Source organism: Bombina bombina, chromosome 5, assembly GCF_027579735.1.
Source record: "Bombina bombina isolate aBomBom1 chromosome 5, aBomBom1.pri, whole genome shotgun sequence".
Taxonomy (NCBI): domain Eukaryota; kingdom Metazoa; phylum Chordata; class Amphibia; order Anura; family Bombinatoridae; genus Bombina; species Bombina bombina.
Window position 1 is genome coordinate 443,371,680 of NC_069503.1, and position 25,016 is coordinate 443,396,695.

At 40.8% G+C, this 25,016-nt stretch overlaps 1 protein-coding gene across 1 annotated transcript in view; it reads left to right on the plus strand.

Moving 5' to 3' along the window:
• The window catches only part of GRB10 (growth factor receptor bound protein 10), a 647,881-nt gene that overhangs the window by 557,076 nt on the left and 65,789 nt on the right, over positions 1–25,016 (plus strand). The window contains exons 7-8 of the mRNA XM_053714305.1: positions 4,833–4,970; positions 11,589–11,699. Coding sequence (XP_053570280.1) covers positions 4,833–4,970; positions 11,589–11,699 — 249 coding nt within the window. The remainder of the gene's footprint in view (positions 1–4,832; positions 4,971–11,588; positions 11,700–25,016) is intronic.

A 25,016-nucleotide genomic window follows, 5' to 3' on the forward strand; every position in this document is an offset into this window, starting at 1 on the left:
TTACAAGGGAATAGTAAGCTATGAGTACGGCAAACATGCTGAAACGCGTAAGCTGAACTACATACTAAAGGGCATGTCTTTTGTCTATTTTTGTATCACTTCTGTTTTTATGGAATAAAGCTGAATTTCACTTTTGTTGCGGCTCCTGAACTTTTGTTTGTTTGCATCTTTTGGGTTGAGTACCATGGAGCCAGCAACCCGATCCCAGCAACAGGACATTTTACCCAAATACAGAGTTACGAGGTGGAAGAGCCAAGACCAGCGGGAACAACTTTACCCCCCTTTCGAGTCGGCAACCGGCGGTGACGTCATACCTGTGAGCCAAGGTGAGAGAGAGGCGGGCGGCGTTCGACGCAACAGCTTGTTTGAGCGTGGAGGCTCCAAGCATCGTGCACAGCACAAGAATTTGCCCAGAGACAGGCCACCCCACCAGGGCTCCACCACAGGTAAACCGCGCTAGAAGGGGAAGCCGTGAAGACGGTGGCTGAAAAAGCATACTGCCAAGTATTCGAATTGTTGATTAACCATTGAGAGGTTTTTGCTCCCCAGGGAACTTTTCTGTGTTTAAACAGGCCACGAAGCCTGCTGCTGCCGCCACCAAGACAGCATGAAGGGGTAGCCCCCGATCCGGGACCGGATCTAGTAGGGGGCATACTCTCTCTCTTTGCTCAGGCCTGGGCAAGAGACATTCAGGACTCCTGGGCAGTAGAAATCGTAACCCGGGGATATCTTCTAGATTTCAAGGATTCTCCTACAAGGGGGAGATTCCATCTTTCTCTATTGTCTGTAAACCCGACAAAAAGGTAGGCATTCTTACGCTGTGTAGAAGACCTTTTTACCATGGGAGTGATCTGCCCAGTTCCGAAAGCAGAACAAGGGCAGGGGTTCTACTCCAATCTGTTTCTGGTTCCCAAAAAAGAGGGAACTTTCAGACCAATTCTAGATCTCAAGTTCCTAAACCAATTCCTAAGAGTCCCATCTTTCAAGATGGAGACCATTCAGACTATTTTACCAATGATCCAGGAGGGTCAATATATGACCACCGTGGACTTAAAGGATGCGTATTTACACATCCCTATCCACAAAGATCATCACCAGTTTCTCAGGTTCGCCTTCCTGGACAAACATTACCAGTTTGTGGCTCTTCCCTTCGGGTTGGCCACGGCGCCAAGATTCTTCACAAAGGTGCTAGGGCCCCTTCTGGCGGCCCTAAGGCCGCGGGGCATAGCAGTGGCACCTTATTTAGACGACATACTGATTCAAGCGTCGACTTTCCAACTAGCCAAGTCTCACACGGACTTAGGGTTGGTCTTTCTAAGATCTCACGGGTGGAAGGTGAACGTAAAAAAGAGTTCTCTTTCCCCTCTCACAAGAGTTTCATTTCTAGGGACTCTGATAGACTCGGTGGACATGAAAATATTTCTGACAGAGGTCAGGAAATCAAAGATTTTGTCCACCTGCCGAGCTCTTCATTCCATTCCTCGGCCGTCAGTGGCTCAGTGTATGGAGGTAATCGGTCTAATGGTAGCGGCAATGGACATAGTTCTGTTTGCTCGCTTGCATCTCAGACCACTGCAACTATGCATGCTCGAACAGTGGAATGGGGATTATGCGGTTTTATCTCCTCAGATAAATCTGGATCAAGAGACCAGAGACTCTCTTCTTTGGTGGTTGTCACAGGATCATCTGTCCCAGGGAATGTGTTTCCGCAGAGCAGAATGGGTTATAGTGACGACAGACGACAGCCTACTGGGCTGGGGTGCAGTCTGGATTTCCCTAAAAGCTCAGGGTTTGTGGACTCAGGAGGAGGCCCTCCTACCGATAAATATCTGGAATTAAGAGCGATATTCAATGCTCTTCAGGCGTGGCCTCAGCTGGCTTTGACCAGATTTATCAGATTTCAGTCGGACAACATCACGACTGTGGCTTATATCAATCTTCAGGGGGGAACAAAGAGTTCCTTAGCGATGATAGAAGTTTCAAGAATAATCCGAAGGGCAGAGGTTCACTCTTGCCATCTGTCAGCGATCTATATCCCAGGAGTAGAGAACTGGGAGGCAGATTTTCTAAGTCGTCAGACTTTTCATCCGGGGGAGTGGGGACTCCATCCGGAGGGGTTTGCTCAACTGGTTCAGCTATGGGGCACACCAGAATTAGATCTGATGGTGTCTCGTCAGAACGCCAAACTTCCTCGTTACGGATCCAGGTCAAGGGATCCTCAGGCAGTACTGATAGATGCTCTAGCAGTACCCTGGTCGTTCAACCTGGCTTATGTGTTTCCACCTTTTCCTCTCCTTCCGCGTCTGATTGCCACAATCAAACAGGAGAGAGCTTCAGTGATTTTGATAGCGCCTGCGTGACCACGCAGGGCTTGGTATGCAGACCTGGTGGACATGTCATCTCTGCCACCATGGACTCTGCCACTGAGACAGCACCTTTTGGTTCAAGGTCCATTCAAGCATCCAAATCTAATTTCTCTGCAACTGACTGCTTGGAGATTGAACGCTTGATTCTATCAAAGCGGGGTTTCTCTGAGTCGGTCATAGATACCTTGATTCAGGCTCGAAAGCCTGTTACCAGGAAAATCTATCATAAGATATGGCGTAAATATCTTTTTTGGTGCGAATCCAAAGGCTACTCCTGGAGTAAAATCAGGATTCCTAGGATTTTGTCTTTTCTCCAAGAGGAATTGAAGAAGGATTGTCAGCTAGTTCCCTAAAAGTACAGATATCTGCTCTGTCCATTCTATTGCACAAGCATCTGGCAGATGTCCCAGACGTTCAGGCTTTTTATCAGGCTTTAGCTAGAATTAAGCCTGTGTTTAAACCTGTTGCTCTGCCATGGAGTCTAAATTTAGTTCTTAAAGTTCTTCAGGGGGTTCCGTCTGAACCCATGCATTCCATAGATATTAAGCTTTTATCTTGGAAAGTTTTGTTCCTAGTTGCTATGTCTTCAGCTCGAAGAGTTTCTGAACTATCTGCATTACAATGTGACTCGCCTTATCTTGTTTTCCATGCTGATAAGGTGGTTTTGCGTACCAAGCCTGGGTTCCTACCTAAGGTTGTTACTAACAGGAATATCAATCAGGAAATTGTTGTTCCTTCTCTGTGTCCTAATCCTTCTTCTAAGAAGGAACGTCTGTTGCACAACTTGGACGTGGTTCGTGCTTTAAAATTTTATTTGCAGGCAACCAAAGATTTTCGTCAAACATCTTCTTTGTTTGTTGTCTATTCTGGAAAGTGTAGGGGTCTAAAGGCTACAGCTACTTCTCTTTCCTTTTGGCTGAAAAGCATTATCCGTTTGGTTTATGAGACTGCTGGACAGCAGCCTCCTGAAAGGATTACAGCTCATTCTACTAGAGCGGTAGCTTCCACATGGGCTTTTAAAAATGTTTCTGTTGAACAGATTTGTAAGGCTGCGACTTGGTCTTCGCTCCATACCTTTTCCAAATTTTACAAATTTGATACTTTTGCTTCTTCGGAGGCTATTTTTGGGGGAGAGGTTTTGCAAGCAGTGATGCCTTCCATTTAGGTTCCTGTCTTGTCCCTCCCTTCATCCGTGTCCTAAAGCTTTGGTATTGGTATCCCACAAGTAAGGATGAAACCGTGGACTCGGTACATCATGCAAAAGAAAACAAAATTTATGCTTACCTGATAAATTTCTTTATTTTGCGATGTACCGAGTCCACGGCCCGCCCTGTCTATTCAAGACAGATGGTATTTTTTATTAAAAACTTCAGTCACCTCTGCACCTTATAGTTAATCCTTTTTCTTCCTTGGCCTTCGGTCGAATGACTGGGGGGTGGAGTTAAGGGGGGAGCTATATAGACAGCTCTGCTGTGGGTGCTCTCTTTGCCACTTCCTGTTAGGAAGGATAATATCCCACAAGTAAGGATGAAACCGCGGACTCGGTACATCGCAAAAGAAAGAAATTTATCAGCTAAGCATAAATTTTGTTTTTGTAGAAAGAATAGGTCAGGTGTGCAGAATAAACTTCTTAGGTCTTATTTGCAGTGACAGACAAGATGGCACTGCTTGATAACGACAGGGACACTAGGGTTTCTTGCCGGGTGGTCAAGTTGGAGGCCGTAGCCTCCAGTATAAATTAAAATCCGTAGAACCTCACAGCCACAAGGGTGGAAAAATGGACGTCGATTACAAAATGTCAATGCAGACCTACGGTCTTGGCTTGAAGCTCCCGCACCAGCAGCTAAGGTATACAGTCGCCAGGTTTAGAATAGGGGTCAAGGAAGTCCACAAAGGATTTTTAAAAGCTTAATTCAAATATGTGGCATCTGGAGTCAAATATAGAGGAGTCATGACCGGAGCAGTGTAGATGTGCGCTGTGGACTGCGCCCCCAGGTACATTTAATTTGGTATACTAGCCCAATTCTGTTGGCATTTCTTACAAAAAAATGTTGAAACAGAAGGGACATTCTTTGAAAAAAAATAAGTGTATATTTTTACCTACAAAGGTCAATTGCTTTATCTATTTTCTCTGTGAAATGCCATTTTAAAATGGAAGCAAACATTGAATATTTTTGCTCTCTCCAAAATATATACGGAAAAAATAACTATTTAAAATGCAAAGCATCTGTAAACAAAAAATATCAGTTTATAATGTATAACCTTATTCTTTCCATGATTTTCTTACTAATTCCTTTCTCACACATGATGCTGCTCTTCACTTGCTTGTCCCAGATGAGCAGCTTGTAAATGGGCCATCTAAATGCTAAATAGAAAGTCTCTGAAGTGTATGAAAATATAATTTTATGATTTATCTTTCATTGGGGTATTCACTTAAAAAAATATTTTTGTTTTATTTGTTCTTAGAATTTTTTGAATGCCAATAGCTGTCCTGAAATTCAAGGTTTTTTGCACGTAAAGGAGCTGGGGAAGAAGTCCTGGAAGAGGCTGTTTGTGTGTCTGCGGCGGTCAGGACTTTACTGTTCTACAAAAGGAATATCAAAAGTAAGTCTACTATACAGTAAGTGCTTTTATCTATTTCTCAAAGTATTTACTTGTTCCTGCTTAGCCCTAAGTACATATGGACCAAACACTGCATGGTTTTATGACTCCACCCAGTCCCAAATGTGTGGATAATGAAATGTGCAAATATATCTTAGAGTATTAGTCAATTGTATCTCCTTTTATTAAAAAGATACCATGGGTTAAAAATTCTCTCCTGTCAGGGGAGGGGTTAAATTTGTCAAAATTGGAAATGACCTAATGTTTTGACTAGAGGAGAAAAAAATGTTTTATTGGGACACAGTTGAGTTCTAGGAGATATACAAATAAACAAAATGTTCTACCACTTTTATACCATTGGTAAAGGGTATAAGTGTGCAGAGACTGGTCACATCTATTGAAGCAACTTAGGAAAAATCTAATAAAATGATATATTGGTCATACCGTAGTCTGAAGCAGTGGTTTAATATATGACAATAGGTGTCTAAAGAGTGCCTTTCTTTCCTAAGATATGGGGTGAGTCCACGGGATCATCAGTTACTATTGGGAATATCACTCGTGGCCAGCAGGAGGCGGCAAAGAGCACCACAGCAAAGCTGTTAAGTATCACTCCCCTTCCCACAATCCTCAGTCATTCTCTTTTCCTTCAGTGCAAGGAGGAGGTGAAGTTTTAGTGTCTGCGAATTTCTCTTCAATCAAGATTTTATTATTTTGAAAGCCAGAGTAGGTTTGCTCTGATCTTTCTGTCTTGAGAGGGTCTAGCTGTACTCCACGTTAGTCTCTTCAGTAGCAGGGCAGTGGTGGCTTTCAAGCAAATAGAAACTTGTGAGGTGGACCTCACTGCGTTTTCCTGACAAATGGCTGTCCTGATATAGAAAGCCAGAGTAGGTTTTCTCTGTCCTTTCTTATTTCCACAGCTCTCTCATGCTGGGTGAGATGTTCTCCTGCCGGACAGTGAAGGATGCAGGTAAGTGCCATTTTGGTTTCTTTTGGGGACGAGCTCTGGCACTGAAAATAGGCTGCATTTAACACAGGACTTTAGAATTCATGAGGCTCAGGAATCATTAGGGCAGGGTGCAGGTACTGTGTGACATTTAGTGAGATATCAGTGGTGGCTCAATTATTTTATTTTAATCCGTTTTTGGAAGAACTGGTCAGTTTCTTTTATTCTTTACATTTTATTATATGCGGTATGTGTTTTTTACTGTATGGCCGCCGGGAACGCTCCTGACATCATAGGAGAGGCGGATCCCTTTCTGAGGCAAGCTCTGTTATGATAACCAAGTGGAACCTCCTTTGCCCTTTTGTTCCTCTTGTATTGAGAGAACTCTGATGTACAAAGAGACTTTTTTCTGAGCCACCTTTCTATCAGGATTAGGTCAAGTAGTGTCACAGCCTTCTCCTCAAGCGTCTCAAACTGTGTCCTGCAGTTCCTCACAATCTCCTGGAGGAGTATATATGCATGCAGAATTTGCTGCCCAGGTATCCTCAGCGGTATCTGAGGCGCTGGCTGCCATCCCCATGCTTCAGGGGAAGCGCAAGAGGAAAATTAGAGAATCAGATAGTAAGGTTTCTGATCCAGTTAAGGCTAACCAGGTTGCTCTTTCACATAAGTCGGAAGAGGAGGACTCTTCGGTAGTTTCAGGGGGTGAAATCTCAGATTCGGATAGTATAATTCATTTTTCTGATGCTGAAGTGGTTTCCTTCAGATTCAAGCTTGAACACATTCATGTTTTGTTAAAAGTTTTGGGTACTTTGGACAACTCCGATACCCTTGTCATTGTCAACCCTAAGAACTCTAGCAAATTAAATAGATACTTTGAGGTTCCCTCCCCTGGGGAGGTGTTTCCAGTGCCAGACCGTGCTACGGAGATTATTGCCCGGGAATGAGAGAGACCTGGAATCCATTTTTCTCCCTCTCCAGTCTTTAGGAAGATGTTCCCGGTAGCTGACTCCATTAAGGAGTCGTAGCAGACGGTCCCCAAGGTGGAAGGGGCGATCTCTACCCTGGCAAAGAGGGCTACTATCCCTATTGAGGATAGTTGCTCTTTTAAGGCCCCTATGGACAAGAAGCTGGAGGCTTTCTTAAAGAAGATGTAAATTCACCAGGGTTTACAATGGCAACCAGCGGTGTGTATTGTTACAGTGACAAGTGTGGCAGCATATTGGTTTGACGCTCTGTCTGAGTCCCTTCAAGCTGAGACTCCTTTGGAGGAGATACAGGACAGGATAAAGGCTCTTAAGTTAGCCAATTCCTTTATTACTGATGCTTCTTTGCAGGCCATTAAACTGGGGGCCAAAATATCTGGTTTCACAATTTTGGCGCGTAGAGCGCTATGGCTGAAATCTTGGTCAGCGGATTTTTCTTCTAAATCTAACCTTTTGGCTATTCCGGGTTTGGCAGAAATTATTTCCGATATCATGGGGTTTAAAGGAGCCTTTCTGCCCCAAGATAAGAAGAATACATCGAAAGGACGCCAGAGTAATTTTCGTTCCTTTCGTAACTTCAGAGGTACGTCTTCCCTCTCCTATACCTAGCAGTCAAAGCCTTCTCGGAAACCCAGTCAGTCTTGGAACAAGGGGAAACAATCTAAAAATCCTGCAGCATGAAGGGGTTGCCCCCAATCTGGGACTGGATCAAGTGGGGGGCAGACTCTTGTTTTCTCAAGCATGGATACGAGGTGCCCCAGACCCGTGAGCCGTGGACATAGTTTCCTAGGGTTACAAGTTAGAATTCAAGACCTTTCCTCCCAAGGGCAGATTCTACCTCTCAAGATTATCTGTAGACCAGATAAAGAGAGGCGTTCTTGAAATGTGTACAGGGTCTTTTGCTTCTGGGAGTGATAGTTCCAGTCCCAATACAGGAACAGGGTCTAGGTTTCTATTCCAACCTTTTTCGTGGTTCCCAAAATTCTAGATCTAAAGTTCCTCAACAATTTTCTCAGTTACGTCCTTCATAATGGAGGCTATACGTTCCATTCTTCCTCTTGTGCAAGAGGGTCAGTTCATGACTTCCATAGACCTGAAGGATGCGTACCTCCACGTTCCCGTTCATAGGGATCTTTACAAATTTCTGAGGTTTGCCTTTCTGGACAAACACTTTCAGTTTGTGGCCCTTCCATTTGGCCTCGCCACAGCTTACAGAATTTTCTCAAAGGTCCTGGGAGCTCTGTTGGCAGTAATTCGGTCTTGGGGAATTGCAGTGGCACCTTATCTGGACGACATTCTGGTTCAGGCGCCATCTTTTCAACTAGCAAAATTTCACACAGATATCTTGTTGTCCTTTTGTTCCCACAGTTGGAAGGTGAATTTGGAAAAAAGTTCCCTTGTTCCGGCTACAAAGGTGGTCTTCTTAGGAACCATCATAGATTCCATATCAATGAAGATATTTGTCACTGAAGTCAGAAGAGCCAAGATTTTTTCCTCTTGCCTATCTCTTCAGTCTGCAGTATGATCATCAGTGGCCCAGTGTATGGAGGTAATCGGTCTGATGGTGGCTTCCATGGACATAGTTCCCTTTGCTCGATTCCATTTGAGACCTCTACAGTTTTGCATGCTCAGTCAATGGAACGGGGATTATGCAGACCTATCTCAGAGGATAGTTCTAGATCAGACGACAAAACTCTCTTCCTCATGGGTGATTGTGACCATCGACGCCAGCCTGATGGGCTGGGGAGCAGTCTGGGACTCATTGAAGGAGCAGGGACAGTGGTCTCAGGAGGAATCTGCTCTCCCCATAAACATATTGGAGTTGAGTGATCTTCAAAGGCTTGGCCTCAGCTGGCTTTAGCCCAGTTTATCACGTTCCAGTCAGACAACATAACCTCAGTGGCTTACATCAACCACCAGGGGGAACTCTGAGTTCCTTAGCCATGAAGGAGGTGGCACGAATCATTCAGTGGGTGGAAGGTCACAATTGCTGTCTATCTGCCATCCACATCCCAGGAGTGGACAAATGGGAAGCGGATTTTCTAAGCAGACAGACTTTTCATCCTCGGGAGTGGGAACTCCATCCAGAAGTGTTCTCCAGGTTAACCATCAAGTTGAGATTACCGGAATTGGATCTGATGGCGTCTCGTCAGAACGCCAAGCTTCCAAAGTATGGTTCGAGGTCAAGGGACCCTCAGGCATTACTGATGCTCTGGCAGTTACTTGGAACTTCAGGATGGCATACCTATTTCCTCAGTTTGCTCTCCTTCCACGAGTTATTGCTCATATCAAGCAGGAGCGAGTGTCTGTGATTCTAATAGCTCCGGCATGGTCTTGCAGGATCTGGTATGCAGACCTTGTGGAAATGTCATCTCTGCCACCGTGGAGACTACCCCTGAGAAAGGGCCTTCTAATTCAAGGTCCCTTCCTTCATCCGAATCTCGTTTCTCTGAAGCTGACTGCTTGGAGATTGAACGCTTAATTCTACCTAAGCGTGTTTTTTTTGGTCATTGAGACCATGATTTAGGCTTGTAAACCTGTTACTAGAAATATTTACCATAAGATATGGCGTAAATATCTTTATTGGTGTGAATCCAAGGGCTACTCTTGTAGTAGGGTCAGGATTCCAAGAATTCTGTCTTTTCTCCAGGAAGGTCTGGAGAAAGGATTATCGGTCAATACTCTGAAGGGTCAGCTGCTCTATCTATTTTGCTGTACAAGCGTCTGGCGGGCGTACCGGATGTGAAATCTTTTTGTTAGGCCTTGGTCAGAATCAGGCCTGTGTTTAAGTCTGTTGCTCCACCTTGGAGCCTTAACCTTGTTCTTAAAGTTTTGCAACAGGCTCCGTTTGAGCCAATGCATTCCTTAGATATTAAATTGTTATCCTGGTAGGTTTTGTTTCTTATTGCTATTTATTCTGCCTGGAGAGTTTCGGATCTCTCAGCTTTGCAGTGTGATTTGCCTTATCTCGCCTTTCCTCCAGATAAGGCAGTTCTTTGTACCAAGTTTGGTTTTCTTCCTAAGATTGTTTCGGATAGAAAAATAAATCAGGAAATTGTGGTTCCTTCTCTCTGTCCTAATCCTTCTTCTCATAAGGAACATTTGTTGCACAACCTAGATGTTGTGCAGGCTCTTAAATTCTATTTGTAGGCGACTAAGGACTTTCGCCAGTCTTCAGCATTGTTTGTTTGTTTTTCAGGGAAACGCAAGGGTCAGAAAGCTACGGCTACTTCCCTTTCTCTCTCTGGTTGAGAAGTATAATTCATTTGGCGTATGAGAATGCTGGACAGCAGTCTCCTGAGAGAATCACAGCTCATTCTACTAGGGCTGTTTCTTCTTATTGGACTTTCAAAAATGAAGCTTCTGTGAAACAGATTTGCAAGGCTGCAACTTGGTCCTCTTTGCATACTTTTTCCAAATTTTATAAATTGGATACTTTTTCCTCGGCTGAGGCTACTTTTGAGAGGTTCTTCAAGCGTTGATGCCTTCTGTTTAGGTTACCTGTCTTGTCCCTCCCTAATCATCTGTGTCCTCTGGCTTGGGTATTGATTCCCAACGGTAATTGATGATCCCGTGGACTCACCATATATTAGGAAAGAAAACCAAAATTTATGCTTACCTGTTAAATTTCATTCTTTCCGGATATGGCGAGTCCACGGCGCCGCCCTTTTTTCTGGGACAGTTATTTTGTATAAACATCAGGCACCTCTACACCTTTTTTCTCCATTTTCCTTCGGTCGAATGACTGAGGATTGTGGGAAGGGGAGTGATACTTAACAGCTTTTTCTGTGGTGCTCTTTACCCCCTCCTGCTGGCCAGGAGTGATGTTCCCAACAGTAATTGATGATCCCTTGGACTCACCATATCCGGAAAGATATTTATCAGGTAAGCACAAATTATTTCTGTCATTGTGTGCTTTCTGATTGCAGTAAACATTGTAATTGATGAGTTACATATTACATACATTCATATTATAGAGGTGTATGGCTGCATTTAGATACTGAATGCTGAGGAACAGACACGCTTGTTAAAAAAAAAATTGCTTTGAACAGAAGTTGTTGAAATGTAGTATTGCATTTTATTATTATCTCTAAATTATTCATCAAGCAATGTCTCTCTTAATAATATACATTCTAAATTGTTTAGAAGGAGTAAATTCAGTAACATTTGATTATTCAGTAATAATTTTTTATTTTTCATATTGCAAATTCATTTTAAAGGACCACTATATACAGTAGAATTACATCATTAATAAGTACATAATAAGATAATAAGCTGTAGATTTTTCTGACAATTAGTTTTTCTCCCATTTTCCGGCAGCCTGTATCATGTGACATACATCGGTCAATCACAGACTAGTAAACGTATACCCTGTGAACTTGTGCACATGCTCAGTAGGAGCTAGTGCCTCAAAGTGTGTATATAAAAAGTCTGTGCAAAATTTGATAATGGAAGTTAATTGGAAAGTGTCTTAAAACTGCATGGTCTATCTGAATCATAAAAGTTTATTTTGTATTTAGTGTCCCTTTAACTGCCCAGTGTCCATTTTTTTGTTAGCCTAGAACATTTTACTACCTGCAATAAACAATAAGGGATTTACAAAGAATATATTTAAACCAGTGTGAAATACAAGCTGAGAGCCATTCTGAAACTGCAGTACACTACTAATAAATTTCCTTTTTGCATCCTTAGGAACCAAGACACTTACAGGGAATATCCGATATAGAAGATAGCAATATTTATTCATTAATATCCTGCAAGAAGCTATATAATTCACCAACTGATTTTGGATTCTGTGTCAAGGTAATTAGTCATTCTGGGTACTTTGTCTACTTAGGAAAAATAGCTATGCCTGATAGGGTACTTGCTACAAAAAGGGTGAGAAACGCTATTCTACAGAACCAAACCATGAGAGAGCGCCAGCACAGTCTTTGTGAATGACAATTTTAAAAATTACTTAGAGGGAGGCCTGGAATAAAAGACAATATTGTTCTTTGTTCTAGAGCTCCTATTAATGTGAAAACTGAAGCCTTTTTCTTATCATATAATACTGTATGCTCTATCTGTGTTTTAACTGATTTCAATGGCAGAACAGTTTTTATTATGCCTTTTTTATGTTTCTAACAAATGTTAAAGGGGCAGTTTACCGAAACAAAAATTCTCCCCTTTAAATTGTTCCCTATGATCCATTTTATTTGCTGGAGTGTATTAAATTGTTTACAAGTAGCTCCTTTACCCCTATTTCAGCATTTGAAATAGCTGATTTAATCGGTGGTATAGCCACCTATATTGAAAGTTTTGATACAGGAGTATATTCTATTGAAAAGCCCATTTAAACACAGCCAGCAGAAGAGATTACACTCTCACTGGGCTGCAGGATAGTTTAAGTAATACAATTTTAATTTTCCATTGTTCTCTCAAGTATTGAGTATTGGTTTACAAACAGATAAGATAAGGAAGCATGTATGTGTACAGAAAAGTTATAACATAATGAGATCTGATATTATCTGGAAGCTCAACCCATTGTAGTAGGCTGTGGTTTAAAAGCACAAAGTTCGAAATACAAAAGATACCCAGTAATCCAAAGTGCACTAAACACTATAATGTATGCAGAAATAATACTACTACAGTGATAATGTCACTGGTAATGTGGCTGTACGTAGGCAAATGTGAGGGGAATAAGGATACAGCTGGGATTACAAACAAATGTTATCGCCAAACTCACAGTCCATTGGGTAGCGCCCCCTTAACCCTGTACCTGCTGCCGCTGTAGACGAGACCTTGCCTGTCTTACTTCAAAAAGTCATGGTTTCCAGCTGATCCAAACAGGGTTTGTTGGCATCCTTCCATTTTCCTTTGCTCCTCTACGTCACATTACACGTGACCTCTCCTTCAGCCAATACAGTAACAGACCACCTGCTCCTCCCCATTGCAACAGCTTACGATCTGGACGTAAGCTGGTATGTACCAAATGAGACTAAGTAAGGAGGTGAAGTCCAAGCGATGATATAAACAGTTCAATACGTTATTTCATAAAGTTAAAATAGAGGTGCAGCAACCCTCCGTTACACAAACATTCCGGAGCATAGCACTATCTGGCTTACGCGTTTTGGATACAAATCCGTAATCATAGCCTATAGTGTATATAATCCCAATCCTTTAAAAAGCACATCCTAAATTAAGATTGTCTAAAAAAAAAACCTACCCTCCCCACAAAGAAAGTAACCTATCAAACTACAAACTCCCTTTTACGTCAGTCAGAGACCTCTGTGTATCTCTTAGGTACCTTTTCAATACATATATACACAGTATATACAATAAACAAAGTGAAGGTAGTTCATGTTCATATAAGGTAAACATATACATATACAAATGCTTTACAAAAAGTAATGACCATCACAGATAACCTATGAGCATCATGTTCAATATGAAAATGAAAGAATAAATATATGGGAAATATTCATCAGTTAGTGAAAACAATCTAAGTTCCTAAATGTATCAAAGAGATATCCTAGCGTGAAAAAAGCATAGATAAACTAATACATAATCCAACCAACTGCAATATCTCACTCATATAATTGGTATCCCAATATTTGTTGTTTTCCAATCATATGCTCAGTGATCATACAGTATAGCATATAATATAAAATATAAAAGAAAAAACACACAGAAAATCCTATATTAACATGGATATTAATCAGGATACCAATATCTCTATTGTGCACAAATTCATTCATAATATCAATCCTAATATTTATTATCTCTAGTCATATGCTTGGTAATCAAATAGTATAGCATATAATATCAAACCAAAAAATCCCATACATATATATATATATATATATATATATATATATATATATATATATATATATATATATATTATTCAAGATATTAATTTCTCCATCATGAACAAAGTTATTGTAAATATAACATCAATCCCAGTGGTTCATGAAATATATACATAGAGCTCAATTTATCAATCTATGGGGGACAGGGGCATACATATTCGCCCCTGTCTGCCCAAGCTCTCCTCTGGCAGGCAGCAATCCGCTGCCCACATTTAACACTGCACATGAGCACTCTTTGCGCTCATGTGCATCCCACTGCCTGTGCACAGTAAATCAAGTGCGGGCAGGAGCCGTCAATCTCCCCTGTCCGAAGCGGCCGGGGAGATTGAAATTCTCCACCTAAGAGGTGGAGGACATGGGTAGGTAAATCGCACAGGCGAACCTGCTGTCAGTGGAGAAAAGGGCTTGATCACAATCCCTTAGAAAATGGTTTATCTCCACAAAATTCTCTAGACTATAATGGTTAATGTTATAGAGCAGTGCTTTCCAAACTGTGTGTCGGGACACACTAGTGTGTCGGCAGCAGTGTGTAGGTGTGTCCCTGCTTCAGCACAATTTTTTTTTCTTTTTTTTTTTTTGTTTCTGACTTTCCGCCCGCCTGCTACGCATATCACATGGTTGACACGTGATTGATACCTAGGGGGACACAGATCATCTTAACCTATTGGCGCAGCTCAGTAGGAACTGAAACTATTCCCATTGGCGGCACATTGACTCCTGACTGCACGTGTAGTCTAATTAATTGGTTCGTGACTGCATGTATAGTCAAGTGAGTGGAACAGCAGTGTGTATGCAGCGTGGGCAGTAGTCAATCGGACTCACCGAGCTCTGAGGGCGGCAGCTTAAACGCTGAGCTGAAGTCAGTGGGGTTTTTTTGCAGCTAGCTCCCAATAGTGCATTGCTGCTCCTGCTCTTGATATATGGATAGGAAGTGGAAGCTTAAAAATGCTTGATGATGAAATGCGAGTGTCTTTATCTAATATTCCACCAAATATTCAGAAATTGTGTTCATCCCATCAACCTCATACATCCCATTAAATTAGTAAGTAGCTATTGGTGTTATTAAACTTTATTTAATTCTTGCACATACATACTGTTACTTGTAAATACATTTTGTTATTATATAATTTATGTATGTGTCCGTATCTCTTAAAACAAGTTAGTTTAACCTCCTTTTTGCTAGTACACCTGAATTACTGTGTCGCAAAATGATGTAGGTCTAAAAAGTGTGTCACCAACATGAAAAGTTTGGAAAGCTCTGTTATAGAGAAATCATCCTTGGATATATAATCGCTGCAGAATCTGTTGGCGCTCTACAAATAACTGACAATGACAATAATATTCTTTTCAAAAAGGATTGTAATTGACTTTATATTGCAATAAAGCTAGTACATGGTTCAATGTTTATTTAAATGGCCTACAATAATTATTACAGGAGAGAGAGAGGGCAGCCAGCTCAGGAGAGTAAACTCTTAGGTTCTAGAATGCTATGCAGTCAGAACCACCCTCTAGCACCTATAGGCACAACACTCATGTATAGAAGTCTTACAGGAGAGATAGAGGGCAGCCAGCTCAGGAGAGTAAACTCTAACGGCTAGATTTAGAGTTTGGCGGCCAAAGGGGTGCGTTAGCTACGCGTGCTTTTTTTCCCCCGCACCTTTTATATACCGCTGGTATTTAGAGTTCACAGAATGGCTGGGTTTTCAGTGCGTTAGGCTCCAAAAAGGGAGCGTAGAGCATAATTTAACGCCACTGCAACTCTCGATACCAGCGGTGCTTACGGACGCGGCCAGCTTCAAAAACGTACTCGTGCACGATTCCCCCATAGAAAACAATCGGGCTGTTTGAGCTAAAAAAAAACCTAACACCTGCAAAAAAGCAGCGTTCAGCTCCTAACGCAGCCCCATTGTTTCCTATAGGGAAACACTTCCTACGTCTGCACCTAACACTCTAACATGTACCCCGAGTCTAAACACCCCTAACCTTACACTTATTAACCCCTAATCTGCCGCCCCCGTTATCGCTGACCCCTGCATATTATTTTTAACCCCTAATCGGCCGCTCCGTACACCCCCGCCACCTACATTATCCCTATGTACCCCTAATCTGCTGCCCTAACATCGCCGACCCCTATATTATATTTATTAACCCCTAATCTGCCGCCCCCAACGTCTCCTCCACCTAACTACACTTATTAACCCCTAATCTGCCGACCGGACCTGAGCGCTACTATAATAAATGTATTAACCCCTAATCCGCCCTCCCCAACATTGCCGACACCTAACTTCAAGTATTAACCCCTAATCTGCCGACAGGAGCTCACCGCTACTCAAATAAATTTCTTTCATGTAATTAACAAGAGTCCATGAGCTAGTGACGTATGGGATATACATTCCTACCAGGAGGGGCAAAGTTTCCCAAACCTTAAAATGCCTATAAATACACCCCTCACCACACCCACAAATCAGTTTTACAAACTTTGCCTCCAAGGGAGGTGGTGAAGTAAGTTTGTGCTAGATTCTACGTTGATATGCGCTCCGCAGCAAGTTGGAGCCCGGTTTTCCTCTCAGCGTGCAGTGAATGTCAGAGGGATGTGAGGAGAGTATTGCCTATTGAATGCAGTGATCTCCTTCTACGGGGTCTATTTCATAAGGTTCTCTGTTATCGGTCGTAGAGATTCATCTCTTACCTCCCTTTTCAGATCGACGATATACTCTTATATTTACCATTTCCTCTACTGATTCTCGTTTCAGTACTGGTTTGGCTTTCTACAAACATGTAGATGAGTGTCCTGGGGTAAGTAAGTCTTATTTTCTGTGACACTCTAAGCTATGGTTGGGCACTTTATTTATAAAGTTCTAAATATATGTATTCAAACATTTATTTGCCTTGACTCAGAATGTTCAACTTTCCTTATTTCCAGACAGTCAGTTTCATATTTGGGATTATGCTTTAAATTATCATATTTTGTCTTACCTCAAAAATTTGACTTTTTTCCCTGTGGGCTGTTAGGCTCGCGGGGGCTGAAAATGCTTCATTTTATTGCGTCATTTTTGGCGCGGATTTTTTTGGCGCAAAAATTCATTTCCGTTTCCGGCGTCATACGTGTCGCCGGAAGTTGCGTCATTTTTTGACGTTATTTTGCGCCAAAAATGTCGGCGTTCCGGATGTGGCGTCATTTTTGGCGCCAAAAGCATTTAGGCGCCAAATAATGTGGGCGTCTTATTTGGCGCCAAAAAATATGGGCGTCGCTTTTGTCTCCACATTATTTCAGTCTCATTTTCATTTGCTTCTGGTTGCTAGAAGCTTGATGTTTGGCATTTTTTTCCCATTCCTGAAACTGTCTTATAAGGAATTTGATTTATTTTGCTTTATATGTTGTTTTTTCTCTTACATATTGCAAGATGTCTCACGTTGCATCTGAGCCAGAAGATACTACAGGAAAACCACTGCCTGCTGGATCTACCAAAGCTAAGTGTATCTGCTGTAAACTTTTGGTAGCTATTTCTCCAGCTGTTGTTTGTATTAATTGTCATGACAAACTTGTTAAAGCAGATAATATTTCCTTTAGTGATGTACCATTGCCTGTTGCAGTTCCCTCAACATCTAAGGTGCAGAATGTTCCTGATAACATAAGAGATTTTGTTTCTGAATCCATAAAGAAGGCTTTGTCTGTTATTTCTCCTTCTAGTAAACGTAAAAAGTCTTTTAAATCTTCTCTCTCTACAGATGAATTTTTAAATGAACACCATCATTCTGATTCTTTGGACTCTTCTAGTTCAGAGGATTCTGTCTCAGAGATTGATGCTGATAAATCTTCATATTTATTTAAGATGGAATTTATTCGCTCTTTACTTAAAGAAGTACTAATTGCTTTAGAAATAGAGGATTCTAGTCCTCTTGATACTAATTCTATACGTTTGGATAAGGTTTTTAAAGCTCCTGCGGTTATTCCAGAAGTCTTTCCTGTTCCTAATGCTATTTCTGCAGTAATTGCTAAGGAATGGGATAAATTGGGTAATTCATTTACTCCTTCTAAACGTTTTAAGCAATTATATCCTGTTCCGCCTGACAGGTTAGAATTTTGGGACAAAATCCCTAAAGTTGATGGGGCTATTTCTACCCTTGCTAAACGTACTACCATTCCTACGTCAGATGGTACCTCGTTTAAGGATCCTTTAGATAGAAAAATTGAATCTTTTCTAAGAAAAGCTTATCTATGTTCAGGTAATCTTCTTAGACCTGCTATATCATTGGCTGATGTTGCTGCAGCTTCAACTTTTTGGTTGGAAACTCTAGCGCAACAAGTAACAAATCGTGATTCTCATGATATTATTATTCTTCTCCAGCATGCTAATAATTTCATCTGTGATGCCATTTTTGATATTATTAGAGTTGATGTTAGATTTATGTCTCTGGCTATCTTAGCCAGAAGAGCTTTATGGCTTAAGACTTGGAATGCTGATATGGCTTCTAAATCAACTCTACTTTCCATTTCTTTCCAGGGAAACAAATTATTTGGTTCTCAGTTGGATTCTATTATTTCAACTGTTACTGGTGGGAAAGGAACTTTTTTACCACAGGATAAAAAATCTAAAGGTAAAAACAGGGCTAACAATCGTTTTCGTTCCTTTCGTTTCAACAAAGAACAAAAGCCTGATCCTTCGTCCTCAGGAGCAGTTTCAGTTTGGAAACCATCTCCAGTCTGGAATAAATCCAAGCCTGCTAGAAAGGCAAAGCCTGCTTCTAAGTTCACATGAAGGTACGGCCCTCATTCCAGTTCAGCTGGTAGGGGGCAGGTTACGTTTTTTCAAAGAAATTTGGATCAAATCTGTTCACAATCTTTGGATTCAGAACATTGTTTCAGAAGGGTACAGAATTGGTTTCAAGATGAGACCTCCTGCAAAGAGATTTTTTCTTTCCCATGTCCCAGTAAATCCAGTGAAAGCTCAAGCATTTCTGAATTGTGTTTCAGATCTAGAGTTGGCTGGAGTAATTATGCCAGTTCCAGTTCCGGAACAGGGGATGGGGTTTTATTCAAATCTCTTCATTGTACCAAAGAAGGAGAATTCCTTCAGACCAGTTCTGGATCTAAAATTATTGAATCGTTATGTAAGGATACCAACGTTCAAGATGGTAACTGTAAGGACTATATTGCCTTTTGTTCAGCAAGGGAATTATATGTCCACAATAGATTTACAGGATGCATATCTGCATATTCCGATTCATCCAGATCATTATCAGTTCCTGAGATTCTCTTTTCTAGACAAGCATTACCAATTTGTGGCTCTACCGTTTGGCCTTGCTACAGCTCCAAGAATTTTCACAAAGATTCTCGGTGCCCTTCTGTCTGTAATCAGAGAACAGGGTATTGTGGTATTTCCTTATTTGGACGATATCTTGGTACTTGCTCCGTCTTTACATTTAGCAGAGTCTCATACGAATCGACTTGTGTTGTTTCTTCAAGATCATGGTTGGAGGATCAATTTACCAAAAAGTTCTTTGATTCCTCAATCAAGGGTAACCTTTCTGGGTTTCCAGATAGATTCAGTGTCCATGACTCTGTCTTTAACAGACAAGAGACGTCTAAAATTGATTACAGCTTGTCGAAACCTTCAGTCACAATCATTCCCTTCGGTAGCCTTATGCATGGAAATTCTAGGTCTTATGACTGCTGCATCGGACGCGATCCCCTTTGCTCGTTTTCACATGCGACCTCTTCAGCTCTGTATGCTGAACCAATGGTGCAGGGATTACACGAAGATATCTCAATTAATATCTTTAAAACCGATTGTTCGACACTCTCTAACGTGGTGGACAAATCACCATCGTTTAATTCAGGGGGCTTCTTTTGTTCTTCCGACCTGGACTGTAATTTCAACAGATGCAAGTCTCACAGGTTGGGGAGCTGTGTGGGGATCTCTGACGGCACAAGGAGTTTGGGAATCTCAGGAGGTGAGATTACCGATCAATATTTTGGAACTCCGTGCAATTTTCAGAGCTCTTCAGTTTTGGCCTCTTCTGAAGAGAGAATCGTTCATTTGTTTTCAGACAGACAATGTCACAACTGTGGCATACATCAATCATCAAGGAGGGACTCACAGTCCTCTGGCTATGAAAGAAGTATCTCGAATTTTGGTTTGGGCGGAATCCAGCTCCTGTCTAATCTCTGCGGTTCATATCCCAGGTGTAGACAATTGGGAAGCGGATTATCTCAGTCGCCAAACGTTGCATCCGGGCGAATGGTCTCTTCACCCAGAGGTATTTCTTCAGATTGTTCAATTGTGGGGGCTCCCAGAGATAGATCTGATGGCCTCTCATCTAAACAAGAAACTTCCCAGGTATCTGTCCAGATCCCGGGATCCTCAGGCGGAGGCAGTGGATGCATTATCACTTCCTTGGAAGTATCATCCTGCCTATATCTTTCCGCCTCTAGTTCTTCTTCCAAGAGTAATCTCCAAGATTCTGAGGGAATGCTCGTTTGTTCTGCTAATAGCTCCGGCATGGCCTCACAGGTTTTGGTATGCGGATCTTGTCCGGATGGCATCTTGCCAGCCATGGACTCTTCCGTTAAGACCAGACCTTCTGTCACAAGGTCCTTTTTTCCATCCGGATCTGAAATCCTTAAATTTAAAGGTATGGAGATTGAACGCTTGATTCTTGGTCATAGAGGTTTCTCTGACTCCGTGATTAATACTATGTTACAGGCTCGTAAATCTGTATCTCGAGAGATATATTATAGAGTCTGGAAGACTTATATTTCATGGTGTCTTTCTCATCATTTTTCTTGGCATTCTTTTAGAATACCGAGAATTTTACAATTTCTTCAGGATGGTTTGGATAAGGGTTTGTCCGCAAGTTCTTTGAAAGGACAAATCTCTGCTCTTTCTGTTCTTTTTCACAGAAAGATTGCTATTCTTCCTGATATTCATTGTTTTGTACAAGCTTTGGTTCGTATAAAACCTGTCATTAAGTCAATTTCTCCTCCTTGGAGTTTGAATTTGGTTCTGGGAGCTCTTCAAGCTCCTCCGTTTGAACCTCTGCATTCATTGGACATTAAATTACTTTCTTGGAAAGTTTTGTTCCTTTTGGCCATCTCTTCTGCTAGAAGAGTTTCTGAATTATCTGCTCTTTCGTGTGAGTCTCCTTTTCTGATTTTTCATCAGGATAAGGCGGTGTTGCGAACTTCTTTTGAATTTTTACCTAAAGTTGTGAATTCCAACAACATTAGTAGAGAAATTGTGGTTCCTTCATTATGTCCTAATCCTAAGAATTCTAAGGAGAAATCATTGCATTCTTTGGATGTTGTTAGAGCTTTGAAATATTATGTTGAAGCTACGAAATCTTTCCGTAAGACTTCTAGTCTATTTGTTATCTTTTCCGGTTCTAGGAAAGGCCAGAAAGCTTCTGCCATTTCTTTGGCATCTTGGTTGAAATCTTTAATTCATCTTGCCTATGTTGAGTCGGGTAAAACTCCGCCTCAAAGAATTACAGCTCATTCTACTAGGTCAGTATCTACTTCCTGGGCGTTTAGGAATGAAGCTTCGGTTGACCAGATCTGCAAAGCAGCAACTTGGTCTTCTTTGCATACTTTTACTAAATTCTACCATTTTGATGTATTTTCTTCTTCTGAAGCAGTTTTTGGTAGAAAAGTTCTTCAGGCAGCGGTTTCAGTTTGAATCTTCTGCTTATGTTTTTTGTTAAACTTTATTTTGGGTGTGGATTATTTTCAGCAGGAATTGGCTGTCTTTATTTTATCCCTCCCTCTCTAGTGACTCTTGTGTGGAAAGATCCACATCTTGGGTAGTCATTATCCCATACGTCACTAGCTCATGGACTCTTGTTAATTACATGAAAGAAAACATAATTTATGTAAGAACTTACCTGATAAATTCATTTCTTTCATATTAACAAGAGTCCATGAGGCCCACCCTTTTTTGTGGTGGTTATGATTTTTTTGTATAAAGCACAATTATTCCAATTCCTTATTTTATATGCTTCGCACTTTTTCTTATCACCCCACTTCTTGGCTATTCGTTAAACTGATTTGTGGGTGTGGTGAGGGGTGTATTTATAGGCATTTTAAGGTTTGGGAAACTTTGCCCCTCCTGGTAGGAATGTATATCCCATACGTCACTAGCTCATGGACTCTTGTTAATATGAAAGAAATGAATTTATCAGGTAAGTTCTTACATAAATTATGTTTTATTAACCCCTAAAGCTAAGTCTAACTTTAACCCTAACACCCCCCTAAATTAAATATAATTTAAATCTAACGTAATAAATTAACTCTTATTAAATAAATTATTCCTATTTAAAGCTAAATACTTACCTGTAAAATAAACCCTAATATAGCTACAATATAAATTATAATTATATTGTAGCTATTTTAGGATTAGTATTTATTTTACAGGCAACTTTGTAATTATTTTAACCAGGTACAATATCTATTAAATAGTTAATAACTATTTAATAGTTACCTAGTTAAAATAATTACAAAATTACCTGTAAAATAAATCCTAACCTAAGTTACAATTAAACCTAACACTACACTATCAATAAATTAATTAAATAAAATACCTACAATTATCTACAATTAAACCTAACACTACACTATCAATAAATAAATTAAATACAATTCCTACAAATAAATACAATTAAATAAACTAACTAAAGTACAAAAAATAAAAAAGAACTAAGTTACAAAAAATAAAAAAATATTTACAAACATTAGAAATAAATTACAACAATTCTAAACTAATTACACCTACTCTAAGCCCCCTAATAAAATAACAAAGACCCCCAAAATAAAAAAATGCCCTACCCTATTCTAAATTACAAAAGTTCAAAGCTCTTTTACCTTACCAGCCCTTAAAAGGGCCCTTTGCGGGGCATGCCCCAAAGAATTCAGCTGTTTTGCCTGTAAAAAAAAAAACATAAAATCCCCCCCCCCTCAACATTACAACCCACCACCCATATACCCCTAATCTAACCCAAACCCCCCTTAAATAAACCTAACACTAAGCCCCTGAAGATCTTCCTACCTTGTCTTCACCATGCCAGGTATCACCGATCGTTCCAGGCTCCGAAATCTTCATCCAAGCCCAAGCGGGGGCTAGACATCCATCATCCGGCTGAAGAGGTCCAGAAGAGGCTCCAAAGTCTTCATCCTATCTGGGCAGAAGAGTAGATCCGGACCGGCAACCATCTTCTTCCAAGCGGCATCTTCTATCTTCATCCGATGACGACCGTCTCCATCTTGAAGACCTCCACCGCGGATCCATCCTCTTCTTCCGACGAATGACGGTTCCTTTAAGGGACGTCATCCAAGATGGCGTCCCTCGAATTCCGATTGGCTGATAGGATTCTATCAGCCAATCGGAATTAAGGTATGAATCAAGTTCAATCCGATTGGCTGATCCGATCAGCCAATCAGATTGAGCTCGCATTCTATTGGCTGTTCCGATCAGCCAATAGAATGCGAGCTCAATCTGATTGGCTGATCGGATCAGCCAATCGGATTGAACTTGATTCTGATTGGCTGATTCCATCAGCCAATCAGAATTTTCCTACCTTAATTCCGATTGGCTGATAGAATCCTATCAGCCAATCGGAATTCGAGGGACGCCATCTTGGATGACGTCCCTTAAAGGAACCGTCATTCTTAAGTTGGACATCGGAAGAAGAGGATCGGTCCGCGCTGGAGGTCTTCAAGATGGAGCCGTTCCTCATCGGATGAAGATAGAAGATGCCGCTTGGATCAAGATGGTTGCCGGTCCGGATGTCCTCTTCTGCCCGGATAGGATGAAGATTTCTTCCCGAAGATGGACTTCTTCATTTGCCGGTTGGATCCAGACTTCAGCCGGAGGATGGACGTCACTCTTCAGCCCCTGCTTGGGCTTGGAGGAAGATTTCGGAGGCTCTTCTGGACAGATCGGGACCCGGTGTGGTGAAGACAAGGTAGGGAGATCTTCAGGGGCTTAGTGTTAGGTTTATTTAAGGGGGGTTTGGGTTAGATTAGGGGTATGTGGGTGGTGGGTTGTAATGTTGGGGGGGGGGTATTGTATGTTTTTTTTTTTACAGGCAAAAGAGCTGAATTATTTGGGGCATGCCCCGAAAAGGGCCCTTTTCAGGGCTGGTAAGATAAAAGAGCTTTTCTATTTTTATTTTAGAATAGGGTAGGGCATTTTTTTATTTTGGCGGGCTTTGTTATTTTATTAGGGGGCTTAGAGTAGGTGTAATTAGTTTAAAATTGTTGTAATATGTTTCTAATGTTTGTAAATATTTTTTTATTTTTTGTAACTTAGTTCTTTTTTATTTTTTGTACTTTAGTTAATTTCATTGTATTTGTAGGTATTTAATGTATTTATTCATAGTGTAGTGTTAGGTTTAATTGTAGGTAATTGTAGGTATTGTATTTAATTAATTTATTGATAGTGTAGTGTTAGGTTTAATTGTAGATAATTGTAGGTATTGTATTTAATTAATTTAATGATAGTGTAGTGTTAGGTTTAATTGTAACTTAGGTTAGGATTTATTTTACAGGTAATTTTGTAATTATTTTAACTATCTTAGCTATTAAATAGTTATTAACTATTTAATAGCTATTGTACCTGGTTAAAATAATTACAAAGTTGCCTGTAAAATAAATATTAATCCTAAAATAGGTACAATATAATTATAATTTATATTGTAGCTATATTAGGATTTATTTTATAGGTAAGTATTTAGCTTTAAATAGGAATAATTTATATAATAAGAGTTAATTTATTTCGTTAGATTTAAATTATATTTAACTTAGGGGGTTGTTAGTGTTAGGGTTAGACTTGGCTTTAGGGGTTAATCCATTTATTAGAGTAGCGGTGAGCTCCGGTCAGCAGATTAGGGGTTAATACTTGAAGTTAGCTGTCGGCGATGTTAGGGAGGGCAGATTAGGGGTTAATACTATTTATTATAGGGTTATTGAGGCGGGAGTGAGGCGGATTAGGGGTTAATACATTTATTATACTAGCTGTGAGCTCCGGTCAGAAGATTAGGGGTTAATTATTGTAGGTAGCTGGTGGCAACGTTGTGGGGGCAGATTAGGGGTTAATAAATATAATATAGGGGTCGGCGGTGTTAGGGGCAGCAGATTAGGGGTACATAGGGATAACGTAAGTGGCGGCAGTGTACGGAGCGGCAGATTAGGGGTTAAAAAATTTAAATATAGTGGCGGCGATGTGGGGGGACCTCAGTTTAGGGGTACATAGGTAGTTTATGGGTGTTGGTG